The 27,097-nt window shown below is 41.1% G+C and overlaps 2 protein-coding genes and 1 non-coding gene across 3 annotated transcripts; 1 reads left to right on the top strand and 2 right to left on the bottom strand.

Moving 5' to 3' along the window:
- The first annotated feature begins 234 nt into the window (after positions 1-234).
- ttc23 (tetratricopeptide repeat domain 23) lies at positions 235-15,138 on the top strand. Its single transcript, XM_042342923.1, has 11 exons — positions 235-413; positions 1,436-1,610; positions 1,962-2,085; positions 2,559-2,715; positions 3,285-3,410; positions 7,373-7,550; positions 9,124-9,229; positions 10,008-10,135; positions 10,796-10,945; positions 13,767-13,849; positions 14,675-15,138. Exons 1-11 carry the CDS (start codon positions 328-330, stop codon positions 14,784-14,786), a joined length of 1,425 nt encoding a protein of 474 aa, XP_042198857.1. The 5' UTR covers positions 235-327; the 3' UTR covers positions 14,787-15,138.
- On the bottom strand, positions 12,359-12,430 carry trnaa-ggc. Its single transcript has one exon. It is a non-coding gene; the product is annotated as a tRNA-Ala (tRNA).
- LOC103188395 (synemin) lies at positions 15,134-26,285 on the bottom strand. Its single transcript, XM_007908379.2, has 4 exons — positions 25,404-26,285; positions 24,868-24,992; positions 20,673-20,740; positions 15,134-20,521 (listed from the first exon to the last, which is right to left on the bottom strand). Exons 1-4 carry the CDS (start codon positions 26,193-26,195, stop codon positions 18,000-18,002), a joined length of 3,507 nt encoding a protein of 1,168 aa, XP_007906570.2. The 5' UTR covers positions 26,196-26,285; the 3' UTR covers positions 15,134-17,999.
- Positions 26,286-27,097: the final 812 nt, after the last annotated feature.

Here is a 27,097-nt window from a genome sequence, read left to right as displayed (position 1 = left end):
ATTAAAAGACAGTGATTGACAGGGAGTGGAGGCGGAGAAAAGACAGTGATTGACAGGGAGCGGTGGAGGGGCGGAGTAAAGCCAGTGATTGACAGGGGGCGGTGGAGGGGCGGAGTAAAGCCAGTGATTGACAGGGAGCGAGGGGCGGAGTAAAGCCAGTGATTGACAGGGGGCGGGGGGGCGGAGTAAAGCCAGTGATTGACAGGGGGCGGAGTAAAGCCGGTGATTGACAGGGAGGGGGGAGCGGTTGGTGTCGGTTGCCAGGGGCTCGGGCGCCATGTTGCCTCGGATGGAAGCTGAGCCCAGGTGTCAGGGTCAGGAGTAGCTATGAGCAGTCCGGTGTTTGGCGGAGCCCCGCGGGAGGGTTGTTCTGAAGGGTCAGTGCGACTCTCGTCACCGGGAGCGGCCGGGGGGTGAGTTGTTAAACCTCGGCTCCCGCTCCATCACCCAGAACCCAGGCAGCAGCCCGAGCCTGCAAATGGCCTCAACTCCCCCGGGAGGGAGGGAGGAGAGAGAATAAACTAGAACATTCCTTCTTTATTGCTATCCAGAGCCCTCTCCCCCCCCCCACACACACACACATACATTTTGTTTTGCTGGAGTTTACACAGATAATAATAATAATAATAATCGCATTTGATATAGCGTTTTTCACGTCGGGAGGACGTCCCAAAGCGCTTCACAGAACACACTGTCAAGTGAATTGACTGTATATTTGTGGGCGAACGCGGCAGCCAATTGCGCACAGCAATGTCCCACAAACAGTCGTAGATTGAAAATGACCAATTTATTATTGTTTTTGGTTTTGGAGGGATTATTATTAGGCTCTGTGTGGAGTAAGGAAACTTGCCCGAGGTTTGGCCCTCTGCCTGGAATTGAACTCGGGTCTCTCGCTTGCAAAGCGAGTGCTCTAACCACTGAGTTACAGGACAAATGTGATGTGAGAGCTGTGGTAGTCCGGGTCATTTAATCTGCTGACGAGTCACTTTCTGGGCTCACACCTGAATAACGGCTTCACAATGCAATGCAGTTTATACATTGCCTTTTATGCTGTGGTGGGGGGGGGAGAACATGAAAGTGCTTCACTCCTCCCAAGCGCTTCACACCTGGCTGGACACCCAAGCTGGGACCCCTTTGCCGAGCGGAGGCAAGGTCCCTGTTCCGGTTTACTTTTTATTGATGAAACGTTATCTGGTGCAAGGAAGTCCGTTTCATAACTTGCAAAGCGCGAATAGAAATGAATCGTCCATTTCTCGGGTCACAGTCATCGTGGTGGACGTCTTACAACGGAAAAGTAGGCAGACCTGTGCTATTTGGATTTTAAGTTTAGTGCCATCCATCCATCCTGCTGCTGTGTTATGTGGTTTTGAAAAACATATTTAGTTGTGTGATTCACACAACTTTTCAAAGGTGTTTCCTTATTCCCACCATCCAGATGTGGCGGTATTAGCGGCAAATTGAGTTTAGGAGAATCCGGCAATCCTAATAGAAATGCTCGATCCAGACGGAAGCTCATGGACGGCTTGGAGGAAGCAGCAATAATGGTGCCGCCAGAGGATAAGCTTGAACAGGCTGAACAGAGAGCCAAAATGCACAAAGCCAATCAAGAGGTAAGAGCAAGTGGATGGACATATCACAAGATATAACTGCTCATAAGTTTTAGGGAATGGCAAAGGTTTGTGACAGAATGTCATTCTCTTAACTAAACAACAACAACAAGATTTCATTTATGGAGGACGTCCCAGGATCCTCAATTTAAATTCCAACCTCAGTTTTTGCTCCATAATTTTGTCTTTTATTGAGTAGGTCTTGGTGGCTGATCTTATCAGAATAAAAACTATATAATAATAATAAATTGGGATCATAAATCCCTCAGTCTCCTTTTGACTTGCCTGGCCATTGCGCCTGGCTCTGAATCTCCTTGTGGCAAGTGCATCTATAATTGTATTCCTTTACTGTAGGGAGCAATTGCTGTGCAGGAACTGGTGCGTTGTGTATCTCTGGCAAGGATTACCTATGGTGATTTTCACTGGAAGATGGCACAAGCGCATGCCAACCTAGCAGAAGGCTACCTGGAAATCAAAGGTAAGTAAAAAGAGGACAGGAAAAAATGGCATTTTACAATTACATATCCAAGCCTTCAAAGCATAAATAACTGGCAACCTTTAGTTAATAAAAAAGGAATTTTCTCCCAGGCAGTATGTCACTATTGCAAACTCTAAACCCACAGGTCATAATTTCAGTGTCCCACGCAAATCTATCAGACATGGTTAGAACAAACCTGAGTCATTCTTGATTGCTTTACTAAATGGAACTGGTCACAGTGGTATAGATGAAGAAAGCTATTCATGAATCTATAATTATTGGGGGAAATTGTGCCTAATCAAGCCAATGTGACTGAGACACTGGGGTAGGATATAATGAAAAGGTGCAGTGTGAAATATTAAATGTCCTTTGCAGTAAGATGTTATATTTCTTGGAGAAAAACATTATTGAAGGCATGTCTGGTCAAATGGTCTGTTTCTGTACTTTAACATTCTTTCATTCTGTGTTTCTAGGACTAGCATTGCAGGCAAAACAGCACGGAGAGAAGGCTAAAGACATCATGTATACCAATACTGAACTTCCAATGTCAGAGGAAGAGAGAGCGGATATTCTAAGATGTTTGATCAACATATTTCACACACTGGGTAGAGCACTAATGGGCCTTCAGAAATATCCTTTTATTTGTGCTTATAAAATTAACACTAGGATGTGAGAAACAACCTTGTTGGAAACAACTAGCAAATTGGTATACAAACCAATCTGATGATTTATTTACATTTTGGTTCTGGACTGCTATGTTGTATGTCGGTATTGATGGGCAGCTCACGTTCAGTTCATCACAATGAGGGGGGAGCTTGACGCGTGTGAAATCCACTCGTGTTTAAGAGTATCCTGTTCCAGCTACTAAGTTCTGGAGGCAGTTTCTGTTTGCCAGTTCTGGAATACACAATCACTTTCTCCGGGGGTGGTTAGGATACATATAGTACGTTTGCCTGGAGAACGCTGACAAGCCATTGGGGATGCCAAAGTTACAACAGCAACAACAAAAGTATTCATTTGAATACAATGCAAAATTATATTTGTATAGTGTCTTTCACTTCGGGGGGATGTCCCAAGGTGCTGGACATTCAGGGATTTGGACCCGGGGGGAGGGGGCGGGGGAGGTCCAGTGAAATTTTTAATTTCTTTCATTTTCTTTCATTTCCTCTTCCTGTGTTTTTTTCCTTAACTTTTCTCAATCTGAAGGAGGCCGAGCAAAACTTACTAAAGTCAGAAAAGATTGCAAATGAGCTTCGACTTGAGGAGGGAGTGACCCAAGAAGAGATGAGTGAGGTGGATGCCAAAATCTCTTTGTCTTTTGGAAGGTAAGTTTTAATTTTTTTAAAAAAACGCTCTTTATTTATATGACCCAGGAGTCAGCCATAGCTCTTTAACATATTTTGCAAAATAAGCAATTTTTGATATTTAGCTTAGAGAGGAGCACATCCTTAATTCTGTTCTATTGTAAACTTTCCTAAAGTTAGTGAATATTCCTGGGCGTTTTGCGTCATTCTGTTTCCACGGTGCTTGCTACAGGATGTCAGTTGGAAATAATTATAGGTGATGCTGATGAACAGCCAGAGGGTGCCGTTACCCAGCTTCTGGGGGTTGGTTACTCGCCTCCACAAGGGAGCGATGCACGGCAGTGTTTGGTATCCTGGCAACTAGAGCTGCAAACTTTCCTCCAGATGGTAATGACGTTTACTGCAAACTGATATTAAGAAAGCCAGTGGCAGAGGAAAGGAATGCTTTGCCCTCTACAGCTTCACTGGCGATAGTGCAATACATCCGATCTGAAATATCCAAGCGATGAGTCCCCTTTCATGTCAGATTAAATTACGTATGATTGTAGAGGATTTTTTTAAGAGATTTGTAGTAGGGTACAGCTTCAGTGGAGACTGATCATCCCACAGTAGTGGTCAAAAGTTGACATAAAAAGATTCCCATCGGGAGTTAAAGAATAGATAATTCCTCAACCAATTTCTAAAAGATTCAAACCAACAGTGTCACTGCTTCCAGAGCTTTTCACAGACACAGCATGAAATTACATGATTGGCCTGTGTGGGTGTTAAGGAGTCTTGGTCCTTTTGTAAATTTGTCCTAAGTTGTGTGAGCACAGTCTTTGAGTATTCACTGGGCCTCTTCAGTGAGGGCAAATTCCTTTATTATGTGCTAATGGAAAATGAGATAGCCAAAAAAATGCAGATTAAAAAGCTATAAAGAGCTAGGGAAGATAAAGGCACTGCTTGCAGATCTGTTTAGTAAGTATGTCAAACTCTTGAAATGTTTTAACCCATCCCGTGCCACAAGGCTTTAGAAAACCAACGATAAAATATTACCAGATAGAGGTGGTGAGTATATTTGGGAAACAGCCTAAACTGGTAGGTGTGTAGGTAAATGTGCTGAGCGGTATAGATCAGGAAAGTGATATAAATGAGAACACTCCTGTTTAGTCACTTTACGGTTTATAAATCATTTATAGACCATTACAGAGAGTATTAATGTATCTGGTTATGTATGCAAGTTAAAATGTGAGTAAAAATATTGGAATCTAATACCCAGTAGGGAGGGGCCCTTATGCTATCAGCCTGGGTTAATCCACTTCCCAGTCCTAGAGGTGGCAGTTGGAGTTCCCTGCATGAGGGGGAGGAAAAATCACCCAGGTTCCCACTGTCCAGTGACCTGAGGTGCACATGTGTAGATGTCAGAAGGCTCAACTGTGATGGCCCAGCTGACTTTGAAAATACTTTGCTGACACGTACTTTGAAGGCTCACAAAGGAAGAAAGGCCACTTGGGGGAAGGTACCATAGGGCAGCCAATGCCCATGGAACAATATCCTGGTAGAAGGAAAAAGTAATGCAATAACAACAACAACTTGCACTTAAATAGCGCCCTCCATGCTGGGCAGTGTCTCTGAGCACTTAACAATGGTGGAGCCCAAAGCCGAGCCAGGGGAAGGGGGAGGGTGACCATAGGTGCAGTCGAAAAGGTAGGTCTTCAGGAGTGACCTGAAGATGGGGAAGGAGGGGGCGAGGCGAAGGGATTAAGGGAGGAAGTTCCAAATTCGGGACGGAGTGGCTGAAGGCACAGCCACCAATGGTGGAGCGGAGGATTCAGGGCAATGGATGCTGATGCTGTCAGGCGCTGACAGCATCAGCATCCAAGGCTGCACTCTCCACCTCTCAAAGCCAGTCAGGAACCTCGGTGTTCTGTTCGACCCTGAGCTGTCCTTTCTCCCTCATATCCGCGCCACACCTGCACTGCCTTCCATCACCTCTGGAATATCGCCAGACTACGGCACTACCTCACCCCTCACGCTGCTGAAACTCTGGTCCACGCCTTTATCACCTCAAGGCTGGACTATGGGAACTCTCTCCTCGCCGGCCTTCCCGGCACCTCCCTCCACAAGCTGCAGGTCATTCAGAACTCTGCAGCTCGTGTACTGTCCCGCACCAGGCTTCGTGACCACATCACTCCCACCCTCGCTCGCCTCCACTGGCTCCCCATCCCCCAGAGGATCGAATTCAAGATCCGCATCCTTAACCTACAAGGCCATTCACGGCCTCGCTCCCTCCTACCTCTCTGACCTACTATCCCCCTACCTACCTGCCCGTACCCTCCGTTCCTCTGGCTCCGGTCTGCTCCACATCCCCCACCCCAACCGCCCTACCATCGGTGGCCGGGCCTTCAGCCTCTCAGCCCCGCGGCTCTGGAACTCTATCCCCCAGTGCCTTCGCCGCCTCCTCCCTTTCCTCCTTCAAGGCCGGTCTCAAGACCGTTCTCTTTGACCGTGCCTTCAGCTCCCCTATCGACTCTCTACCCCCTCCTTGCTCCCTCCCTTCCCTCCCCTCACCCTGACCATTTCCCCCCTGCTCGGGTCCTGACCCTACTGTACATCGCCTTGGGACGTCCTCCCGACGTGAAAGGCACTCTATAAATGGAATCTTGTTGTTGTTGTCTGAAGAGAGGCGGGAGTACTTATTTATCAATGTAATAAGTAATCTGCTATACTGCTGGATAGCCTGCACATGGTTAATTTGACTTGGCCCTTTTCAAACAGATGATCACATACAAGGAAAGGATGATGTCATCCAGTTTGCACTGCTCAGTAACCATTGACGTTCACTGAAGCAAAACAAAAGCTCCATTCATTGCATCCAAATTCTGGCGGCACCCCCCTCACACTCACAAGCAAAACGCTTAATATAGAACCAGCATTCTGTTCCCCCAACTCTATTCTTTGGAGATTAATTATTTTCTGAGACGAGAAAAATCAGGAACAAATGTGGGTTGAAGGAGAAAAGGAAGGAAAGTATGACAATTCTGCTGCCGGACAAAAGGGCCCTTGTTCTGCCAGAAACGGTGAAGTTCTGAATTTCAGGGGGGACAAGGGAGCCTAACAACACAAGCATCAGGATGTTCCTTATCCAAACAATAATTACTTTTAACTCAACCATGTTACTTTACCATTATGTTATTTTATAAGTCTTTAATTTCCTGTTTCCATTCTTCTCTGTATTTTTTCCATGTATTTTGATACTTATGAATTTGGCCCTGATATCCAAATGCAACTTTTTTCCACTTTGACAAAAGTATATAATCATTTCCTGCCAAATGGGAACTCTTGTTATAATTCTCTCAATTAGAGAGAGAGTGTATGTGTGTGTATATGCATTTGTCCATAAACACGCATGACTGTGTGTGTTTTCATCTCTGTGATTATCTGTTTCTTTCATACTCCTGCCTTAGCCTTTTGAGGAATTCTTGTCACGTCAAGTGGGGTGGAGAGGAGATGTATGCAAATCTCATTCACTTTTGATAGCAAGCCAAAGTTATTGAAGTGCTAGACATTTATCAAGAAAAACTCTTTTCCCTAACTCTTCTGATGTTGTAGGTGGATGAGGTACTGCCCAGTTTTATGTACCAGGGCAAAAGAAAGTCCCAGGTTGAGTTACCTGATTTCAGATGGGGCAGCTTTTGGGGTGTTGCGATCGGTCTCGGCACCCCTGGGTTAGAAAGGGGGAATTTGGTTTGAATTACCCTCCATAATTGCTTTGCATAGAGATCGCCCCAACTCCCACGGGAAATGACTGCGAACATCTGGTGAGGACAGGATTGGATCTTAGTTTTGATGCCTCCTTGAGGTTGAATAACCTAACACTCAAAAAAAAGCACTGTTAGATTTTTGTTTCTCTATAAGCAATAAGAATTTGCATAGGGATTGGATTGAGTTCAGATTAGTATCAAATGTGACAGTGTGATTCGATTTTTGCTGTGAATTTCCAGGTTGTACATGAAGTCAAAAAAGCCAGCCCAAGCTGTGGAGTGGTACGAAAAATTGCTTCAACTGGTGAAATTCAGAAAAGGTGAAAACAGCATGGAGTGTGTGGGTGTCTATGAGGACCTGGCAGCCGCAGAGCAAGCCAGAGGGGCCCAGGACATGAACTTCCACTACTTGCTACTGGTAAGAGCCTCAAATGAAGAGGGTACAAAGAGCTGGGGGAAAATCTTGTAAAAATGTGTTTATATATTATACATGCGCACGAAAAGGCACAAACACACTGCAACTGAAATAAGATTATGTTAAGATTAAGAGTTTAGGACAATAGAACCATAGAAATTTACAGCAAAAAAGAAGACGTTCGGCCCATTGTGTTTGTGATGGCTTTTTAAAGAGCAGAACTTTCACTCCCTTACCTTCCCTTTCCGCTGTAATTGATCCCTTTTTAGGTATTTAGTTCCCCTTTGAAAGTTAATATGGATTGTGCCTCAACCACCGCTCTGGGCAGGTCGTCCCATCCTTCAGATGAGACGTTAAACTTCCATGAAGTAGGCAGTAGCTACAATAGGCTTAATGGCCCTTTGGCTGGGGAAGGAAACATAAGCCAGAGTTGCCATTCCTGACGGAATCCAGTGACGCTCTCCCCTTTACTAGAAAGTGGACATATGTGGATGTCAAAGACGGCTTGGTATGAAAAGGGATTTGGCCACAATCACTCCTTCATTCAAATAGTTTGTGTAGGTTCACACTTGAAGAATTCCTTCCTTGCTTTGACTGAACTCGTATCTCTCCTTTGCAAAGTACAGTAGAAGTTAAATGAGCAGAAGGTATTTTAAAATCTATACTGAAGTAGATGTTGCACAGATTTAACTAAGAATGGGACACTTAACTTACATTTTTCACTCTCAGTTTGACTTATTTTATGCAGAGTAAAGATTAATCTTGTGCTTTAACCTAGTTATTGTCTTTCTGTAAAAACTGCATTTCCAGCCCCGTTTTTTTAAAGTCATTTGACCTCTTGTTAAAACATTTCTGGAACTGCCCAGTTATTTCTTCCTTAAATGGGCAAGTCAGCAGAATGCAGAAATCAATCGTAAATCCTTCATCCTCAAAGAGTTGAAGGTTGTGGTCTCAATATAAACTTGAGGAATTAAGTACTTGAAGATCCCAAGATTCCCATGTTGCCTCTGCAAGCATATTCTAACAAAAAAAAACCTCTTATGCTGCAAGACTAAAAGAGTTTCTGCCCCCCGACCTCCCCCCACCCCAACAGATCATCCATTGGGTCAATGATGAAATGCATTGAAGTGCGTTAAATATTTCTATTCAATCATGTAATAAATAAACCTAAGCAACTACTGAAATGTTGAATATATGGAACTTCTCATTTTTTAAAAATAAATTCCATAACCATATATGGCTGGCGGGTGAGTGCAGGATTTGGCTGCGATGCCTCTGGCATGTCCTCTCACAAAGAACGTTTGATGTTGGTGGTGTGAGGTAATGTGTTTTCACAGTGTTTTAGTGTTTTTATTCTTTATTCAACCATTGTGCTTTTCTATCCACAATGTAAAAAAATAAAGCCCATCTATCACTGCCTGTTGCTCTAACTTCTAGGCCTTTCCATCAGACCTCCTGTTGCAAAACTGTGTCCTAAAATAACCCTGCTCTGTTTCCTGCCGAGTATCCTGCCTTGAAGAGTTGGCAGTCTTGGTATAATACTTGTGATATTGATCTGATTCGCCTTGTTTCACAGGCTCGTTCCATAGTACTGAGCAATGTTCCCTCTGGACAGGAGGCGGCACAAATAGCTCATACTCTGGCAGAGGCCTATGTTGCATCCAGGAGGCCTGAGCACTACGGTATGTCTGCTAAACCTTTCCAACATTGTTTTCATTTGTTTGATTACAGAGCATTAAAGATTGCCCATCATGACTTCTCTCTTTAATGGTGAAGCACAAATTGTAAAACAAAAAGCAAAAGGATGTAATTGTTTTTAACCTAAAAATGCAGATTTAAAAGAGTAACTCTGGTGTGTCTCCAGTATGTTCTACTGTTTAATATTCAGTAAGCGCATTTCTTTGATGCCCTGAATACACAGCACACAATGGCCTCTACACATATGAACACTAACTAGACAACTTCACTGAGATCATTAGGATGGTACTTTGAAAATCATGGTATGACACTGCTCCAAAATAACCTAAAAATCCCTGACATGAGAGTACGAGCAATGTGCAAGGTTCTAAATGTGGAAATAAACATTCCCTTGGTTAGGGGTATCCCTCACTACTATTTTGTTGTATATCTGATCTCAGCTGAGGTGGCTGTAAGAATGCTTCAGTTGTCCTTAACACCCCTGGACCAGGTAAAAACTCAGCCAGTTCTGTTCCTGATCGCTATCCATATCCTCTCCTGGAAAACGCAGGAGCGAAAACATTTGGATAGAGCGTGAGAATAAAATTGGGCTTGACTGCAATGCCTCCCATGGCTGAATAACCTTCTAACAGTCCGTGGTTGGATTCACACAAGAGCAGCCTCTTGAGCGAGGGTGGTCAGTCCCTGTGGAATGTATTTTCTCAAAATCATGAGGGCATCTCCTATCACAAAGGTTGTCTGTGTTGATTGGAAATCCCTTAGATTTGGCTGAGAGGTACTACAAGGAGAGTCTGAAATCTTATCAAACAGCATTGGGAGCAGATCACGCAACATATCTGTCAATCCAGGATAATTATTGTCGCTTCCTGGTCTTGAACAAGAAGTATCCGGTAAGAGCTTGTATTGAGTTATTTGGGTTCATCATAGCAAGAGACAGCAGGTCCAAATAATTCTCATATTTGCATTCAGTGGTAGTATGAGCATGGCATAGTTCATGTCCAGTGTATGACTGATCTCCCCTTGAAAAGATAAACCTACTTTCCATCTTTCTCTATCCTGTGCGGACTTTGTCAGTAAAAAAGCTTCACTTACAAACTTCATTCTGTGGAGCACTTTTTTGAGGCATGCCTATTGAAAAACCCAAATTAAAGTATCTTATCCGATGTTCAAGCAAAGACTTAATTACACTGACCTCATAATAGTGAAGAGACAGCATTCCACTCAACCCTGTTCACAGAGAAATGATTTTCAACCTCTTTCTGTGTCTTGCTAAACAGTACAGTAGCAGAAGTGATCAAGTATTTCCCTACAGTGATAGATACGTTTGTATGCGCATTTGCAGGAGTATATTTCTGTGTATCTGACTGTGTATGCAAGCACACATTCCTGTAACTGAATGTGTACATATATAGATATAGTATATATATGTATTGTATTGGAGCACAGAGCTGCAGGATTTTTCACGCTCAACGTGAAAACCTCTACAATGTAATTTGTTGTTATTTGTTGTTATTAATACTGACAGAAGAAATATCCTGTGATTCTTACAGGATGCTTTAAGAATGCTGCAGGAATCTCTCCCAGCCAAGCTAGCTATCTTTGGAGATTTCAGCTCTGAGGTGGCGGAGACATACGAACTGTTGGGAGGAATGGAATTAGCAGAAGGACATCAGAGAACAGCCTACAACCAGTTTAAAACAGTGAGTGGCCAAGACTTGGAAAATGTTTACTTTTGTTGATGTCAATGAAATAGCCCTGAGCAAATCCTAATCCTAATTATATTCCTTGCATTTGATGTAGGGCCTTTCGTATCAGTAGGACACTTCAAAGCGCTTCACAGAATTTACTGTGTAGGGTGGTTTCTATGTATTTGTGGGCAAATGAGCAACTCAATAGCTCTATTTTTGTTCTTCATACCTTCTCTGGAAAAGGTTGTTGTTTGTGTAAGTGTTGTGAATTGGATAATATTTATCAAACTCAATGAGAAAGATATTTAGGGTGCTGGTCATTAACATGCTGGGCAGTGAATCATTGCAACTCTGGTATAATAATCTGGGTAATATTCTAGCCCGTTCAGAAGCAATTTCCCTGAACTCCCTTTTCTATTTGCTTTCGGTCCAGCAATTCTATTACTGTCTTCAAACTACCTCATGTTGCTTTGCGGCTATGTGTATTCTTTGATAATTTTAGGTGATGACGAATAAAGGGCAATCCTTTTTCTGTACTAGTTTGCTGAACATGTACCGTGGAAGATGAGACTCTGGATCAGACACTGGCACGTAATCCAGTGTGATCTGATATCCTGTTCTGTTTATAAAGATGCCACTCCCAAGACAGCAGCTGCAGTGAGATTAATATTTACCTTCTAGTAACCTGAGTAGGTCCCGCAATGAATGATCCAAAGTTTAATTACAATTGTGTTCAATAATAACCCCGTATTCCTAAAATGATATATCCCATGGGTGACTATGGCTTTCTGGCAGTTTCTTCCACATGTATCCAAGACCCATAACTCATGAGATGCAACAGGTTAGTCATTCTCCAAAAGTCTTTATTGGAACAGTTAATGTCATTATGTGATTGCTCAACACTTGAGGCAAATGTCAGTGGGTGGGAAGGCAGCCAATATTTATCTCTTTCCCTGCTAAGCTTCATATCACTCCATCCAGTCACTCCATCCATCAGCTAGCCAAGAACCAGCTAAAACATGACCAAAAGCCTGAAAGTCGGTGGATCTACTTGTGCTATTGATCATCTTTAATATCACTTTCTCTTATTTTTTACATAAAATGCAGAACAAGTTACTATCAAAATATGGATGTTGACTCTAAAATCCAATGTAAGATATACTCTGGGATTGAAAGGGATAATCATAATAATAATAATCTTGCATTTGATATAGCACTTTTCATGTCTTCTAGACGTCTCAAAGTGCTTCACAGAATATATTGTAAAATGAATTGACTGTATATTTTGTGGGCGAAACACGGCAGCCAATTGCGCACAGCAATGTCCCACAAACAGTCGTGGATTGAAGTGATTGTTTTATTATTAGTTTTATTTCTTGAGGGTTTATTATTGAGCATGTGGAGTAAGGAAACTTACTCAAGGTTTCGCCTTGCTGGGAATCGAACCCAGGTCTTTCGCTTGCCAGGCGAGTGCTCTAACCACTGAGCTACATGCCTCATGTATCATGTATTAGAGCAAATTTTCAAATTACAATATCTTCTGCTATTTTGTACTCTATAAAACCTGCTGAAGAATCTGCCTAATCCTATATATAGAACCTTTGATGGAGGAAAGAACATCTACAGTTTCTCATTCACGGATTAGTGTTAGTAATCGGAATCTCCTGGACATTAGAGAGACTTTGCTTTGTTAGGTATCCCTTTCATTCTTTTGGTTAAATTTGAGCACTAATACCATTATATTGTAGGAATCAAAATAGCACGTAAGAATGAAGAAGACAACAAAATAACCATAATCCTTGCATTTGATATAGCATCCTATTATGTCGTTCAGCTTTCTCAAAGTGCTTCACAGGAGTTGCTTTGAAGTGCAGTGACTGTATTTGTAATCCAACGCGGCACCAATTTGCACACCGCAATGTCCCATTAACAGCCATGAAATAAATAACCAATTTTTGTCAGAAGGATTGTTGGCCAGGACAACATCCGACATATTGTCTGCTAAATGTGATAATTCTCTCTACTGTTGAAATCAGTTAAAACTCTGAACTGTATCTTCTTATCACTTAGTCTTTGGCATCCATCTCTGTACTAGCTCCACCTCTATCTTTGTACTAGCTTCATCTCTATCATTGTACTAGCTTCACTTCTATCTCTGTACAAGCTCCACCTCTAGCATGCAGAAATATTCTACATTTTCAACGACCAAAATCCTGTTTTTATCATCCAACTAAATCCATCTCTATGCCTGAGTCAGGATTTTCTTTTATGAAACCTCTGGAATGAATACCTCACTGTCGAGGAATGTTAAACCAAACAGCACCCTGGGAACAAGTTATGGCTATGTCATCTATCTACAATAAGCAGCAAACACTATTTGGATGATGCCAGATTTTCAATTTTTACTCTTGTGCTTGTGCACTGAAAAAATAATGCGCATTTAATCAGCACATTGCATGATACAAAATAGCACTGCCACAAAGCACTGCATCCTGCACAGATAAAAAGCTAAATGAGGAGACTGCCTCTTCAAAAGTGTCTGACTCCCCCCAGAGGCTTTCCGTCTGCAACAGGGTCCCCAACTGTTCTATCACATTTAGGTTTTTCTTACTGACAAAATATAACATTAATAAAAGTACAATGATTTTAACTGTTGCCAAGTTTCTCTTCAACCTCCCGCTCACCCTCCATCCCAAATCCCATTGCATCTGTCTATGGCCAATGAATTTCAATGGCAACATTTAATAACAATGCATTCTGTTTTTATTCAAAGATGAAAACACGAGCAACAATGCTAGAATCTAACTGGATGTTTTATCTCTTTGTTTGGCAGTGCCTGGACATTCAAACACTTCTCTATGGTTCAATGCACAAAAAGACCAGAGAGACCCAGCAGATGGTTCAACTCTTATCCAAGTAAGTAATGCCTCAGTGACCAAAAGATCAATGCTTTGAGCTGGCTAAAGCTCTCTGAAACAGTCCAGGCTGCTGCTTAACTCTATCAGTACTGTTAATTTTACAATATTCTTACGCTGAAATAAAACCCCAGGTAAGAATATTGTAAAATTAACGTGAGACTTTGATGTGAAAATGGCAGGACAAAGATTGAGCACTGTTGATTTTCTTGATTATCAAGAACAATACTATTGTGTTGCATAAACATCCCTCTTTTTCCCATTACACAGCCAGTTCCTGTCAGCTAATCACATCCCTGTTGTTAGACTAAATTCTTGCTTCTCCTTCCCTGGCCCCATTCAGATTCATGCAGTGAAATGTGCATCATGTGATCAAACAAGAAGCATTACAAACTTGTGATAAAAACAAACCTGATCCAGGATCATAGTAGATGAGAGTTACACAGACACCCATTACATAAAAAGAGTTGGACAAACCAAATTTGTAAGACCTCTTGTCAATTGTGGACAGTTGGTTATGTTCACATGCTGAATTAAATGGATATATTCGTTCCACTGTTCATTCCTGTGTGGTCTGAAAGTTCATTTTCACTCCCAAAGTCACATTATACCACGGTTGAATGTAGATTTTTGTTGATCTTGCCTCTTCAACCTTGATTGCATTCTAATCAGTTTTGCTGGTAACAAAACCTCCCCCCTGGTGCTGACCAGGCTTTTGTAATGAATATAAATATGATGTTTTTAACAAATATTAGATTCTGAACCACATATCTGACCTTTTTGGAGGGTTGTAATTAATTAAAGAATATTATTTGTTTCCAAATAGGTCTCCAGAAATAACTGTGAAAGGTGAGAGGATGCCAGACGATTATTTAAAGCAAAGACGTCCATTTTGTTCAGTGTTTGGAGGAATCACAAATAATTTCAATTACACATAATCTCGGTTGTGCCATTTCAAACAACCAGTAAGTGGATATTAGGCATTTTCTACGTGAGAAATGGTATATGAAGCTGTCTAGTCTGTTTTCACGTTATTATTAAAGAAATGTAATGATGACAAGCTGTAATATGTCTATATTAAATAAATCAGACTCTGGGCAGTGCATGTTATTTATATGATGCCTCCAGTCTTGAAATTCAAAAAATGGTGACTGCATTTGCTTGTCCATCTAACACTTTTTCTCTTCCTGGTTGCAAGGTCCATGGACAATGGTGGTGAGGCTAAAGCTAATGATTCCAACACATAAACAAAGCATGATTGTTTTTTGTAAAAAATAAACAATTCTTGAAGTTGCAAAAAGTGTTTTACTCTTAAATGCAAATATTTTTACAAAAGAATACAGAAAAACAAAACAGCAACATGATTAAATTGTTTTCACATAGTTAGCCAGAGAAGTAAATGTAAAATGTGTGCAGAACTATCAGGTTAGCAACTCCAGGTTTATTCATTCTGAAAACCCATATTATGATCTCTCAGATTGAATTAACTTTATCAGTAGAAAGAACCCTCTCTAAATTGCACTAAGGAGTCTGAATCCTTTCAGATTTTAGCAGAATTGAGTTTCCAACTTTCTCATGTTCTTAGCAAACCTGTGAATGTTAAGTTAGCTTTTAAACTCACTTTGAGCAAAAAAAAATGATTTCAATTTGTGGAGAAACCTTCCATCAATTTCATCCTTGTATATCCTGCTATCCCCACATTCTCCCAAAGCATATCCAGTGTCATTTCAACTCATTTGCTTCAACATGATCGGCAATAATTTATTCTACCCTTTGTATGAAATATATGTCCCTGACTTTCTGATTTACTTTGAAATTATGTTTTCTAAATCTGAAATCTTTAAACAATTTGTCTGAATCAACTTTACCAGTCCTTTCCATGATCCCGAAAAATCTTTCTTTGGTAACCTTTTCCTCCTCTTTAACACTCAGAATGAATCCCAACATTTTTAGCTTTAACATTTCTCAACTTGGATTCCCAGGACCTGGAATATGGAGTTTGTGCTTGCTCAACACGAATGACAAGCAAGAAGCTTTTGTGGTCTCAAAAACTGGAAGGAGTTGGGGGAAAACAATCATCAATATTGAACATATGACAAGAAATTCTCAAACCTCCCTTTCCAGTTCACACATTAACTATCTGTTATGTTAAAGCAGGTTTGCGCTGTGAACATCTTAAGCGTACACATTCATAATGTCGTTTATTCTGATTACATATGTTGAAACAGCTACTTTAAATCCTTTCCCACAAATAATGGCTAAATTTGCTGTTAAGGAAATAGTTTTTTTTAAAAAAATCATCATTCCTCACAGATTTCAGCAGTCCACTTATAGCATTAGTCATGAGCCTGGAGATGTAGGACCAAAATCCTGGTTTCTTCTGATGTTCTGAGCCATTCTCCACAGGACAGTTAATTGCTAATCTTGGAAGGTTATCAAGCACAGCCATGAAGCACAGGTTAATAATAACTTGCATTTATATAGCGCCTTTCATTTTAAAATAAACAGCTCCAATACAAAATTAATTACAAATGAAAGTGAATGTTGCTATATAGGCAAAAGCAGCAGTCAATCTGCACCCACCAATGTTCCATAAACAACAATAAGAATAACTAATTTAAATTCAGGTACAATTTTGGAAGAGGAGGGGAAGTGAAGCCAGGATAACCAGGAAGAAGACTTCTTGGGTCTTAGAGGGAAAAAGATAATAGCGTGCCTGGACTATCTTCTAACAGCTGATTGGAAGTGGCTTTGAGATGTGATCAAAAGAATTGTCCTTGTTGCAATTAGGAAATGCAATGAAAAGGGGTCATTTATTTTATGAGATGGGAGAAAGTTAGTAGTAACATCTGACGATACATTTTCAGCCGCAGAATATACAAATGCTGTGAGTGACCCACCACCTTTACAGTCGCTTTCAAATAACCTATGCATATATATATGTAATGCACTAATTTGTGAAGATTTGAGTTGAATTAGCAAGGAATGAGGTATGGGAGGATAAAGTTGACATTTTCTGTCCATTTTAGTAATTGCTGACCAGAAATGGATAAGTACGTAATTTGTGGATCAAACCATCCTCTTCCCCAAATGTCAGCAATGGCATCTCACCATGAAGCTTTATTTTGAGTTATATCTCTTAGGGATTTCTTCTCAACCCAATGTAGTGTAACTAGTTCAGTGTTTATTTTATATTTAAACGTTTTTAAACATATTTGTATACAGCAAAAGTAATATTTTATTATACTTTTACTGTAATATTTGTGTTGTGAGTGATCTAAAAAAGTACAAAAATGGTTGGTAGGGAGAGTGAAATTCTTTGGCCTGCTGGTTCACTAAGGGTTAAAAGGTGCATATAGTCAGCTACTCCAGATTCTGCTGCATAGAATAGTTAGGTCAAGCTTGTGAATGTCTTTTGTTATAATAGACAGCTCGGCGCAGTTAGTTATATTAGGAATTATCATTAACTTCATTTTGGCTGGGATATGGAGATTCTGATGAGAACTGGGGAGGCAAATAGGAACATTATTTGGAGGAGGATAGTTAAATTTTGTAGATTGTTGAATAACTAAATTAACTACTAGTAATTCTTAGCTAACTGATTGAAAGCACTGATTACAATACTGGCTGCTTTTGGGTATTGTAATATTTTAGCATTTGATTTTGAACTATAAGACTTTTTGAACAGAGGTACTTCAGGGAGGGCCTCAGAACAGTAACTACTTGTACTGTGATGTTCAATGTCAAAAGTTACTCCTTGAGGATATTCCGCAAAAAATAACAGCCTTTGTTTCCTCCTGGTTTTGTTCGTCAAAAGCTTTTCCCTCTCTTAGTGAGTCTATGGCACATTCCTGGACCTCACGGTTAATTGCAAATAATTACTTTTCTCCGTGTTTTTCTGGCATCACAAGACCTCAGAAAACTTGGTGTTACAAATGTCACTGATTTATTTGGGGACAAAAGCTGCATAAATGCATGATTATAAGCCATATTAGTGACTTCCAAGCAAGGTGTTATATGAAAAAAAAGCGTTATGTAACCCTGGTCAATGCCATTCAACCTCTACCTGTGCACTCACTAGTAGTGCAGTTCAACCATTTCATTTCCTAGTCTTGAGGGCTTAATGCTTTTTTTCAAAAAAAAGTTCTTTACTATTCATTTGACTGAAACTCATCAAGGTTCAAAATTGCAATTTTCTTATAGAAACTTGTAGAACCTGTGACCTTGCCCATGGCCGGTGAGTTCGAAATGGTAATATGTTCCATCATTTCTGAATCAGAAGCTCGTAATCCACTGTCTGCAGTAGCACCTGCCTCACTGTAACTTCTGTTCTCTGATTCTCTTTCTTTAGCACTGTAATTATCTGCTCCGCGTTCATCTGTTTCTTCATCCAGTTCTTCTCTTCTTATTTCACCTCCAGTGCCAGACATTGACATGATTCTGTTCATGTCCATGTGGAAGGTTACTGATGAATCTGTGGAATCAAAGCCTCTTTGAATTAACCCTTCATCATACATTTTAGTTGCTACCTGCTGTGGCCATGCACTTTGCTCAGACAGGTTACTTCCCATGTCTTCAATCACTACCATTTTATGCACAGTTACTTTAGATGCTGGTTCTCTGAGATTTGTTGGCTCTTCATTGAAGTCATCTTCATCTGGTGCAGTGCTGTCCAATGAAGTTGTGACACGCTCTTTAGTATCTGTAATTTTTATTTCCATTCCACTTTCATCATCTGCATCTTCAGACATTTCAAGGCCTCTCCTCCTCAAAATACTTAGTATTTGTTGCTGATCATCAAATGGCATCAATCTTGACATCATTTCATGTTCATTTGCTTCATTTTCATTGTATTGACCCATCAGATGGAAATCTTCAGGATCAAGACTTTGTGACATGTTCACTTCTGCCACGATTGTGACAACACCACTTTCAGAAGATTGTTCTACATTTTTAATATCAACTGATATATCATCAGATCCTTGTTTGTCATCACTGGTGAGCATAGAAAGCTCATCTCTAACATTTTTAGGCACAGCCTCTTTCAGGTGTTCTAAAGCTCCTTTGAGTTTAAGTTTAGGATCCTCTGTCCCCTCACTCAGTAGTTCCACAATAGATGTTTTGACATCTTGTGGAACTTTAATAGACTTTTCTATGATGGTTTGGGTGAAGAACTCTTTTGGGAGGGTATCTCGTTCTGTAGCTTTCAAGTATTCAGAGTCTTCTGAGTCACCATCATCATCATATTCATTTGAAGAGGAAGCTCCAATTGACCTCTCTGTGATTTTCTGCAAAGTTGGTTCTGTGTTTGATAGCATTGTTTTCCTAAAGTCCTCGGCAGTCATTGAAACATTTAGTGCTTCTTCATGCTGGTCAATTATTTCACCTAAAGGTGAAGATTTATCTTCATTCTCTTCTGTACTTAAACTGTCTTCAGGCATGGAAGAATCATCAGCTTCAGTTGGGTATTCAAAAGCTTCCTCACTTACTTCAAAGTTCACCGATATGTTCTCCAAAGATTCCCTTCCTTTAAAACCTAGCTTAAACAATCCTTCCAAAACATTTTCTGTTGGTGTACCTGTTAAATGCTCCAAAGCCTCTTTTAGTTGATGTTCTGGACTCTGCTCCTTTTCATTCAATAGCTCCTCCAGACTATACTCATATGAATCATCCATAACTTTTTCTGTTGTTGACTGTATAGTGATTTCTCTTTTGGTCGTACCATCATCCAGGATCTCTTCCTTCTCAACATAAGTGACATTGGTTTCCGGTTCAAAATTCATTTTTTCTAAATCAGTGGGTTTTATAATCTTATCCCCAATTTTAATGTTGTCTCTCGGACTCCCTTCTTTGCCGATGATGATTATTTGATCATCATTGGATTCCTCCTTGGACATTATTTCCTTCTTGTCTGTTCCATCAGTTTTCAAATATTCTGATGTTATTTCTACTTTTGCCCCATTTTCAGCAGAACACACAATTTTTCTAGGACCGGTAAGTTTCTCCACATCATCAAGGCCTGTTTTGAAGTCTTCCTCTCTTAGAGCATGTCTAAATGCCGACATATCCTTTGTGGACTGAGTCGCATAGTTTTCATCTTTGGATGGTTCAGCAGACTTTCTGTTCAAATCATGACCTCTCATTTCATTTAAAGGAGCAGGTGGTGTTGGTTCATTGGACTTGGAGATTTTATTTGCATCATTTGATGCATTGCCTTTGCCCTCCAATGTGGATTGACTTGTGGTCACTGGTGTGTGATACTCTGGCCATTGCATGCCTGGTTTATCGACTCTCACTTCACTCTTTCTTTCAATCTTTGCAGGGAACACTTTGTGTTGAGCCTGATGGTCCTTTCGTGTACTGTATCGGTCATAATATGTTGGACTAATCATGGTGGAGCCTCTATAGGCATTTCTTGTCACTGCTGAAGCAAACATATCTTTGTGAACCTTTGAGGACAACTTTTTGTCGACATTAGGCAGATCTGCATTAAAGAATAAACTTTTTGTTGTCTTTGTTGCAGATGGGTTAGAATTTGGTATTACTCTTTTTCTGATATTCATGACATCTCCTCTGACGTTCATAGGAATATCCCTAATGGGCATCCATTTTTTTTCACCTCGCCATTCAATAGTTGGCCGTACATCAAATGTATGTGATGTAGTATCCATGCCTGTTGAAATAATAAATTGTTTAAAATGAGAAGGTTACCCAAACACTTAACTTTTTCTCCGGGGAATTTTTCCTTCTTCAAGGTGAGGATATTAGTAGTAAGCGTTAGTGCAATTGCAAAATGTAGTAAAATATTTGAAAATATATTTTACCTCGCCTGAATTTTTGTAAATGATCTTGCGTCTCCAATTGTTGATTCTTTTCTGCTTCTAACAAAGCTCTGTCGAGACAATCAAGAGAGTGATTAGAATAATCTGTAATAAATTATATATTTTCTCCCAAGAGGAACACCTACATCCATGAAAACCCCATTCCTGTGGGGCTAAATTTACAAAGACCAACAACATCCTCTTGTAACAATGTTACTCTTTGAGCAGGTATCTGGGATTGGATATGAAGTGCAACAGAAATGTAGAGTAGGCTGATTTCAAAGTAGCAGTGGTGAAATTGTATTTTTTTAATAATATAAATTCTTCCGCTATACAAATGTAATTTTGTTGTTTTTGTTAATTACTGTTAGCAATTATGCGGACAATTGCATATTTCTATTGTTGTTAAAAACTATTTTTCCTTTTGTCTGTCCTGTAGCTCAGTGGTTAGAGCACTAGCCTTGCCAGCGAGAGACCTGGGTTCGATTCCCAGCAGGGTGAAACCTTGGGCAAGTTTCCTTACTCTACACGCTTAATAATAATCCCTCAAGAAAAAAAATAACAATTTGGTCACTCAATCCACGACTGTTTGTGGGACACTGCTGTGCGCAATTGGCTGCCGCGACATGAAAAGCGCTATATCAAATGCAAGGAATATTATTATTATTAGTGCTGCTTTTAGGTCAGGTATTATGAGGTCAGTTCATTTCAGGGCTTGTCGGCACTACTGCAAGGCTGTGTAATAAGAACTGGTTGGATTGAAATGTTGGTGATGAACACAATATGCTAAAGACTCCCTTGACAGGTCAATCAGTAGGTTCAATGACCAATGTGAAGGTTATGCATTCCCACTATGACTCCTGTTGTTAGCTGATTTCACCTGGCATAAGCAGTTGGGGGCACTATGATAAGCCTCATTGCCCAGGATTCCCATCTCTGAATAACATTCACATTCTTGAGTTTGATTTCCTCCACAGCCTTTCTCCACCCTATCTGTGCCAGTGTTCTCTTTGCATTGAAAAATCCTTGCTTGGTGTTCACTACTGCCATTGTTAAGGTCTTTGAAATGTCTTTAATATGAAGATTACTGTGAAAATTGTTTTGTATGGATACCAGGTGAGGACAAGATTGGATTTTCTGTTGAAGATTCCAAAGTCAATTAGCCTGACAAGCACTCACTGTCTAAGGTCTCTTGAGCGAGGATCCGAAATGCAGCCGGCGCCTGTGGAACTATGTGCCAGCATGAATCACTGTTCAGAAGAAGGAGGTGGGGTGGGAGGTGGGGGAAGAGTATTTAAGACCACAAATACATTCTTTAAAGCAAAACTATGATGGAGTGTTTTTAACTCTCTGAGCCAGACATTGGAACACTCTGCTAATAGTTGGCACTGCTCAATACAGCCATCCAACTTGCTGCTAGAGTCAAATGTATTAAATCACCAATAATGAATGCCAAGAAAAACAGTTTATCCACGTTCTTGCCATGTAAAATAATGTAGTACAAATTAAAAACAGAAACATCAAGCTCAGTGCCTGGACTAGGGTCATCTCAGGTTATTCTGTCCTACCTCAGGGTCTCTAGGTTTGGGAGGAAAAAACAAACTACCAGCCAAGAATATGATCACTCACCAGTAACCCCTGTTGGAAAGTGTGGGTGTGTAGACATTGGGTAAACCACAGACCCATAGAAATTTACAGTACAGAAAAAGGACATTCAGCCCATCGTGTCTGTGCTGGCTCTTTTAAGGAGCACTCCTGTCAGAACCATTTGCCTGCCTTTACCCCATACCTCATTAGATATTTATATCTTGACAGACTAACTTAGATTTCTATCTAGTTCCTTTTTGAAAGCTAGTATGGATTCTGTCTCTTAACACGACTCCTGGCAAGGCAAAGCATATCACAATAACTTGTGTATGTGAAAAAATTCTCCTTATCTCTCCATTTGCTCATCAAGTCATCAAGTACTGGATGAGAGATAACTTTCTTCAGTTGAACGTCAACAAGACTGAGGCTCTCCTGATTGGCTCCCGTCAGCACCTCCTCACCTCAGGCGCTGACAGTATCACCATCCATAGTTGAACACTGAACCTTGCTAAGCCAGTCCGGAACCTTGGGGTCTTGTTCAACCCTCAGCTATCCTTTCTACCCCACATTCACGCCGTGACCCGCTCTGCTTTCCCCCCCCGCAACGTCGCCTGGCTCTGACACTCTCACACCGCAGGCCACCGAAACCCTCATACATGCCTTCATTCGAAGCTCGACTATGGAAAATTCACTGCTTGTCGGCCTCCCCAACTCCTCCCTCCACAGGCTGCAGATCATCCAGAACTCTGCAGCCCACGTCCTCTCCCACACTAGGCTCCCTATCATCCCCAACTCCACTGGCTTCCCATCATACAGAGGATACAGTTCAAGATCCTAGTCCTCACCTTCAAAGCCCTCATGGTCTTGCTCCCCCCTACGTCTCCGACCTCCTAACCCCCTACCATCCTTTTCGCTCCCTCCGCTCAGCGGGCTCTGGCCTGCTTCACATTCCCCGCCTTGCTCGCCCCACTATCAGTCTGCCACTCTGCACCCACCCTCTGGAACTCCATCCCGCAACCCTACATTTCGCCTCCTCCCTCGCCACCTTCAAGACCCACCTCAAGACCCTCCTCTTCGACCGTGCTTTCGATCTCCCTACTTCCCACCCCCCTGGCCTCCACACCGCCCCACCCCAACTCTCAGCTTGTGACGTAACTCTGCCATCCTCCCGACGTGAAAGGAGCCATACAAATGCAATTTTGTTGTTGTTGTTTGCTAGCTATCTTAAATTGATGCTAGACACTGAGGAGAAAGAAGTTCAGTTTCAGTTCTGATGCCATGAATAGCATAATCTAAGCAGACTATCTTTCCCTTGACGATTCTTCCCAGCAACTCCATCCTTGTACTTTCCACCCCGACTCGTTGTCAAACTGAATCATTATAGTTTGAGATGTTACCCTGCATGAAGGGCGCTACATACAGTAAATGCAGATTGTTATTGCTGAATCCAGCTGCCCAGAATATCTTTAGGAGCCAATGGTAACTCAGTTCAACAGGCCTGATCGTTTGTTTGTCTCTATTCTTCCATTGTCCTGCTCTCTGCTCATTTAGGAATGAGCTCTATTTTTCAATATTTTTTAAAAAATTGTTTATTTTCAGGTGTTACTCTTCCAGATAACACTTTAAAATCTCTGATGTTTTGATGTTGTGGGCCCTGTGTCAAATGCGTGGAGTATTAATTATTATTAGGGCTAAATTGCCGCCACTGCCAATTCGAAAGTATTTTTGTCTGACTCAATTTAAAGAGTTTCTCCTCAGTCTCTCATGCTACTTACAGCAACAGCTGTTAGCTTTCCTCTTCAGCTCGTTACACTAAATATCTAAACTGGGCATTGAGGTTATGCCACAAAAAACACTTCTAATGTTAGCACTAATTAAGCAGTCTCAGCCATTGAGGCCATCAGTGTAACTGGTGCAAGAAAAAGATCATCATGTTATTTAGTATGGAACAGCTGGCAAACTTTAGACCGCGCAGTAAAGCTTTGAACAATATGTTAATAGCTCGTATGCTTTACTTGGGAATATTTGATATTGACTATAAATACCTTTTCAAATAGAAATGTCTCAAAGTGCTTCACAAATAATTACTAGCAGGTGTTTTTGTAGCAATTTGCACCAGCAAGATTGCACAAAGCCTATCATTTTCAATATTAATAGCAGCAAAAACTAAACATTCTAAGGTTCTGTAAACTTGTTCAAAGTTACTTTATGACAGGCAAGATTAGAAATTAATAGAACAGCATCTTTGTAGATGTTAAATAAAAACCTGTTGGTCGATATACCAAGAGATGATACAAGAGTCTATACACCTACTGAGTCTGAAATTTCACCTAGTCTTAGCCTGAAATCCAGTCTTCATTTGAAAGCTATTTTCTTTTTAAGAACTAAAGAAAACTGGTTTGTTTATGAAGATTGAATTTAAGAATGTCCCTCAAAATTAAGTTGCTATATAAATGCAATGTGTTGTTATTGTATGTGTGTTTTGCACCTTTCAAAGTTCAAGTTATTTCATTTTTACTTGGTTGAGATCCAATTTTTAAACTGATCAGAGCGTTCAGCTCTATGAAGCACTAATATGTTCATAATTCTATCCAGCTCTGTAAGACATCACCTGTAGGTTGCAACCTCAAGACTGAGTCCCATCTTCATCTGCATCAGTTGTTGTTGCTCTTTCAGATTCTGGTCAATGATTGATTCAAGATGTTGCTTTTCGTCATTCAGTAATTCAATTGCCCTCTGCACAAAAAAACAACAAACACATGGTATAAGAGAACACAGAAGGAACCAAGGTGATTCTTTCTAAACAGCCCACGTCTTCCAAAGACAGTGAAAAATCTACCTTATCACGGTCATCCCATCCATTTGATCCGGGGGGGAATGGGGGTGACTGGTCTGCATAAATACTCAGATTCCCCAAAATATTCAAGCAAAAACTCCAGAGTATTTATCTCTCTCTCCATCTCCACTGATTGCTCCCAGCCTCCCGACACATCTAATAAATTTAAAACTTTTCACATAAACAAAATACTATTTCATAATTTGGATAGAGCTTTGAGATTTGAACATAAGTGACTCCAGCTTTCAGACACCCAGTCTACACACTCCACAAAGAATTAAATGAAATAGAATAGCACTAAGGATACACACCTGGTATTCTCCCACATCCATATCCTGCTTCTCTTGTACTATTAAGAAATCATCTTCAAGTCGTTTTTGGAGATCATTCTGATCTCGGAGTTCTTTCTTCAGGGCCTCAATCTCTCGAACAAGAAGTATCTTTTCTTTTTCCAAGTCTTCACTTCTCCCTCTGCCCTGCTGCACAATGAATTCTAGTTCCTCTATTTTACTCTTGTACATCTCAAAGGTCTCTCCCCACATTTCTGAGAACAGGGCAGCATAATTTTCAACACCCTGCTCCACTAACGCCACGTTGCAGCACTGCGCGACAATGGTTTGGGGGGCTCTTCTGATCTCCTCTGTCATTTCTAGTTTTGCTTGCTCATGTTCAGCCTCTAGGATTTGATATTCACTTTGCAGTTGAAATATATATTCTTCGAGGGCTGCGTTCGTTCTTTCTTCGATTTGATGAACTTTCTCTTGTTCAGACAGCTCCTGAAGGATGCCTTTGCGCGCTATCTGCTCCGTGTTGCACAGTGCCTGGAGCTCCATCACTTCTTGCCACAAGCTTTGCCGTTGCATTTCAGTTTTTGTTTTCTCTTTTGCCAGTTCCTTCAGCTTCCATCTCATCTGTTTGATCTCCTCTTCGCAAGCTTTATTGCGTTCCGTCCTCCCCTCGCTCCTCGCCTGCTGGATCTCTCTCACAAGCCATCGGTTTTCTTCCTCGAGTTGCCGGACCCTGTTGAGGTAGGATTCCAGACGAGAGTTGAGTTCTTGAAGTTGGGATTTTTCATGGAGAATTGATGATCTAATTGGAAACATTTTCCCTCTCTTCTAATTTCTCTTCTTTTTCCCCCCCCCGCCCAGCCCTCTTGCAACTCAGTAATGAGACCGTGGGCAAGGAACCTCCTGCAGTAACTCTGGAGGCAAGGCCTGTTTGCGTTCTCTTTAAGGGCTTGAGAGGTGGCAGCAGCTGCGAAAGGGGAGGTACAAAGTTCTAGTCATTGGTAACTTTTAACTCACTCAGAACTTTGAGACAAACGAACCTGGAAGATGTCAGGCAGCTCTCGTGACCTCTTGTGGCCAAAGCAGGTACTCTCCACGCGCAAATCAACAGAACAGTTCGCCAATTTATAAGGCCGACTTGTGATATTTTTGCCATTTTGTTTGAATGGTTTACATCGCAGGTCAAGCCAGACACCTTGCAAGCCAGACACCTGCGTTCAATTCCAGGCAGAGGGCGAAACCTTGGGCAAAGTTTCCTTACTCCACACGCCTGATAATAATCCCTACAAAAACAATAATAAATTGGTCATTTTCAATCCACGACTGTTTGTGGGACACTGCTGTGCGCAATTGGCTGCCGCGTTTCGCCCACAAATATACGGTCAATTCATTTTACAGTCTGTTCTGTGAAGCGCTTTGAGACGTCGAGAAGACGTAAAAAGCGCTGTATCAAACGAAAGGATTATTATTATTGTTTGAAAACTGATATTTCTTTCTGCTGGTGACTACACAAATCCTTACGTGTGTTTCATCGCCCACTGTATTTAGAATGAGCTACACCAGCAATCCATGGCCGATGCCTAGAATTCCCTCTCATTCAAATTTGCCCCTTCCTCAAATAAATTCTTTCATTTTTCTAATGATTCTAGGATTTAATTAGTGTTTTCAACGAGTTGTTAGCTCAAATTTCTCGTAGCATCATAGAATGTTTCAGCACA

The sequence above is a fragment of the Callorhinchus milii genome, unplaced genomic scaffold, assembly GCF_018977255.1.
Source record: "Callorhinchus milii isolate IMCB2004 unplaced genomic scaffold, IMCB_Cmil_1.0 Scaffold22, whole genome shotgun sequence".
NCBI classification, from domain to species: Eukaryota; Metazoa; Chordata; class Chondrichthyes; order Chimaeriformes; family Callorhinchidae; genus Callorhinchus; species Callorhinchus milii.
This window is presented reverse-complemented; position numbering and strand designations above follow the sequence as displayed.

Excerpts from the sequence above, each read along its gene's own strand:
- ttc23 (XM_042342923.1), top strand. The coding sequence starts at position 328 with ATGAGCAGTCCGGTGTTTGGCGGAGCCCCGCGGGAGGGTTGTTCTGAA. Across the intron at positions 3,411-7,372 it reads ATCTCTTTGTCTTTTGGAAG|GTTGTACATGAAGTCAAAAA; the intron begins GTAAGTTTTAAT and ends GTGAATTTCCAG. Across the intron at positions 13,850-14,674 it reads ATGGTTCAACTCTTATCCAA|GTCTCCAGAAATAACTGTGA; the intron begins GTAAGTAATGCC and ends GTTTCCAAATAG.
- LOC103188395 (XM_007908379.2), bottom strand. The coding sequence starts at position 26,195 with ATGTTTCCAATTAGATCATCAATTCTCCATGAAAAATCCCAACTTCAA. Across the intron at positions 24,993-25,403 it reads TGGATGTGGGAGAATACCAG|AGGGCAATTGAATTACTGAA; the intron begins GTGTGTATCCTT and ends TTTTTTGTGCAG. Across the intron at positions 20,741-24,867 it reads CTTGAGGTTGCAACCTACAG|AGCTTTGTTAGAAGCAGAAA; the intron begins GTGATGTCTTAC and ends TTGTCTCGACAG.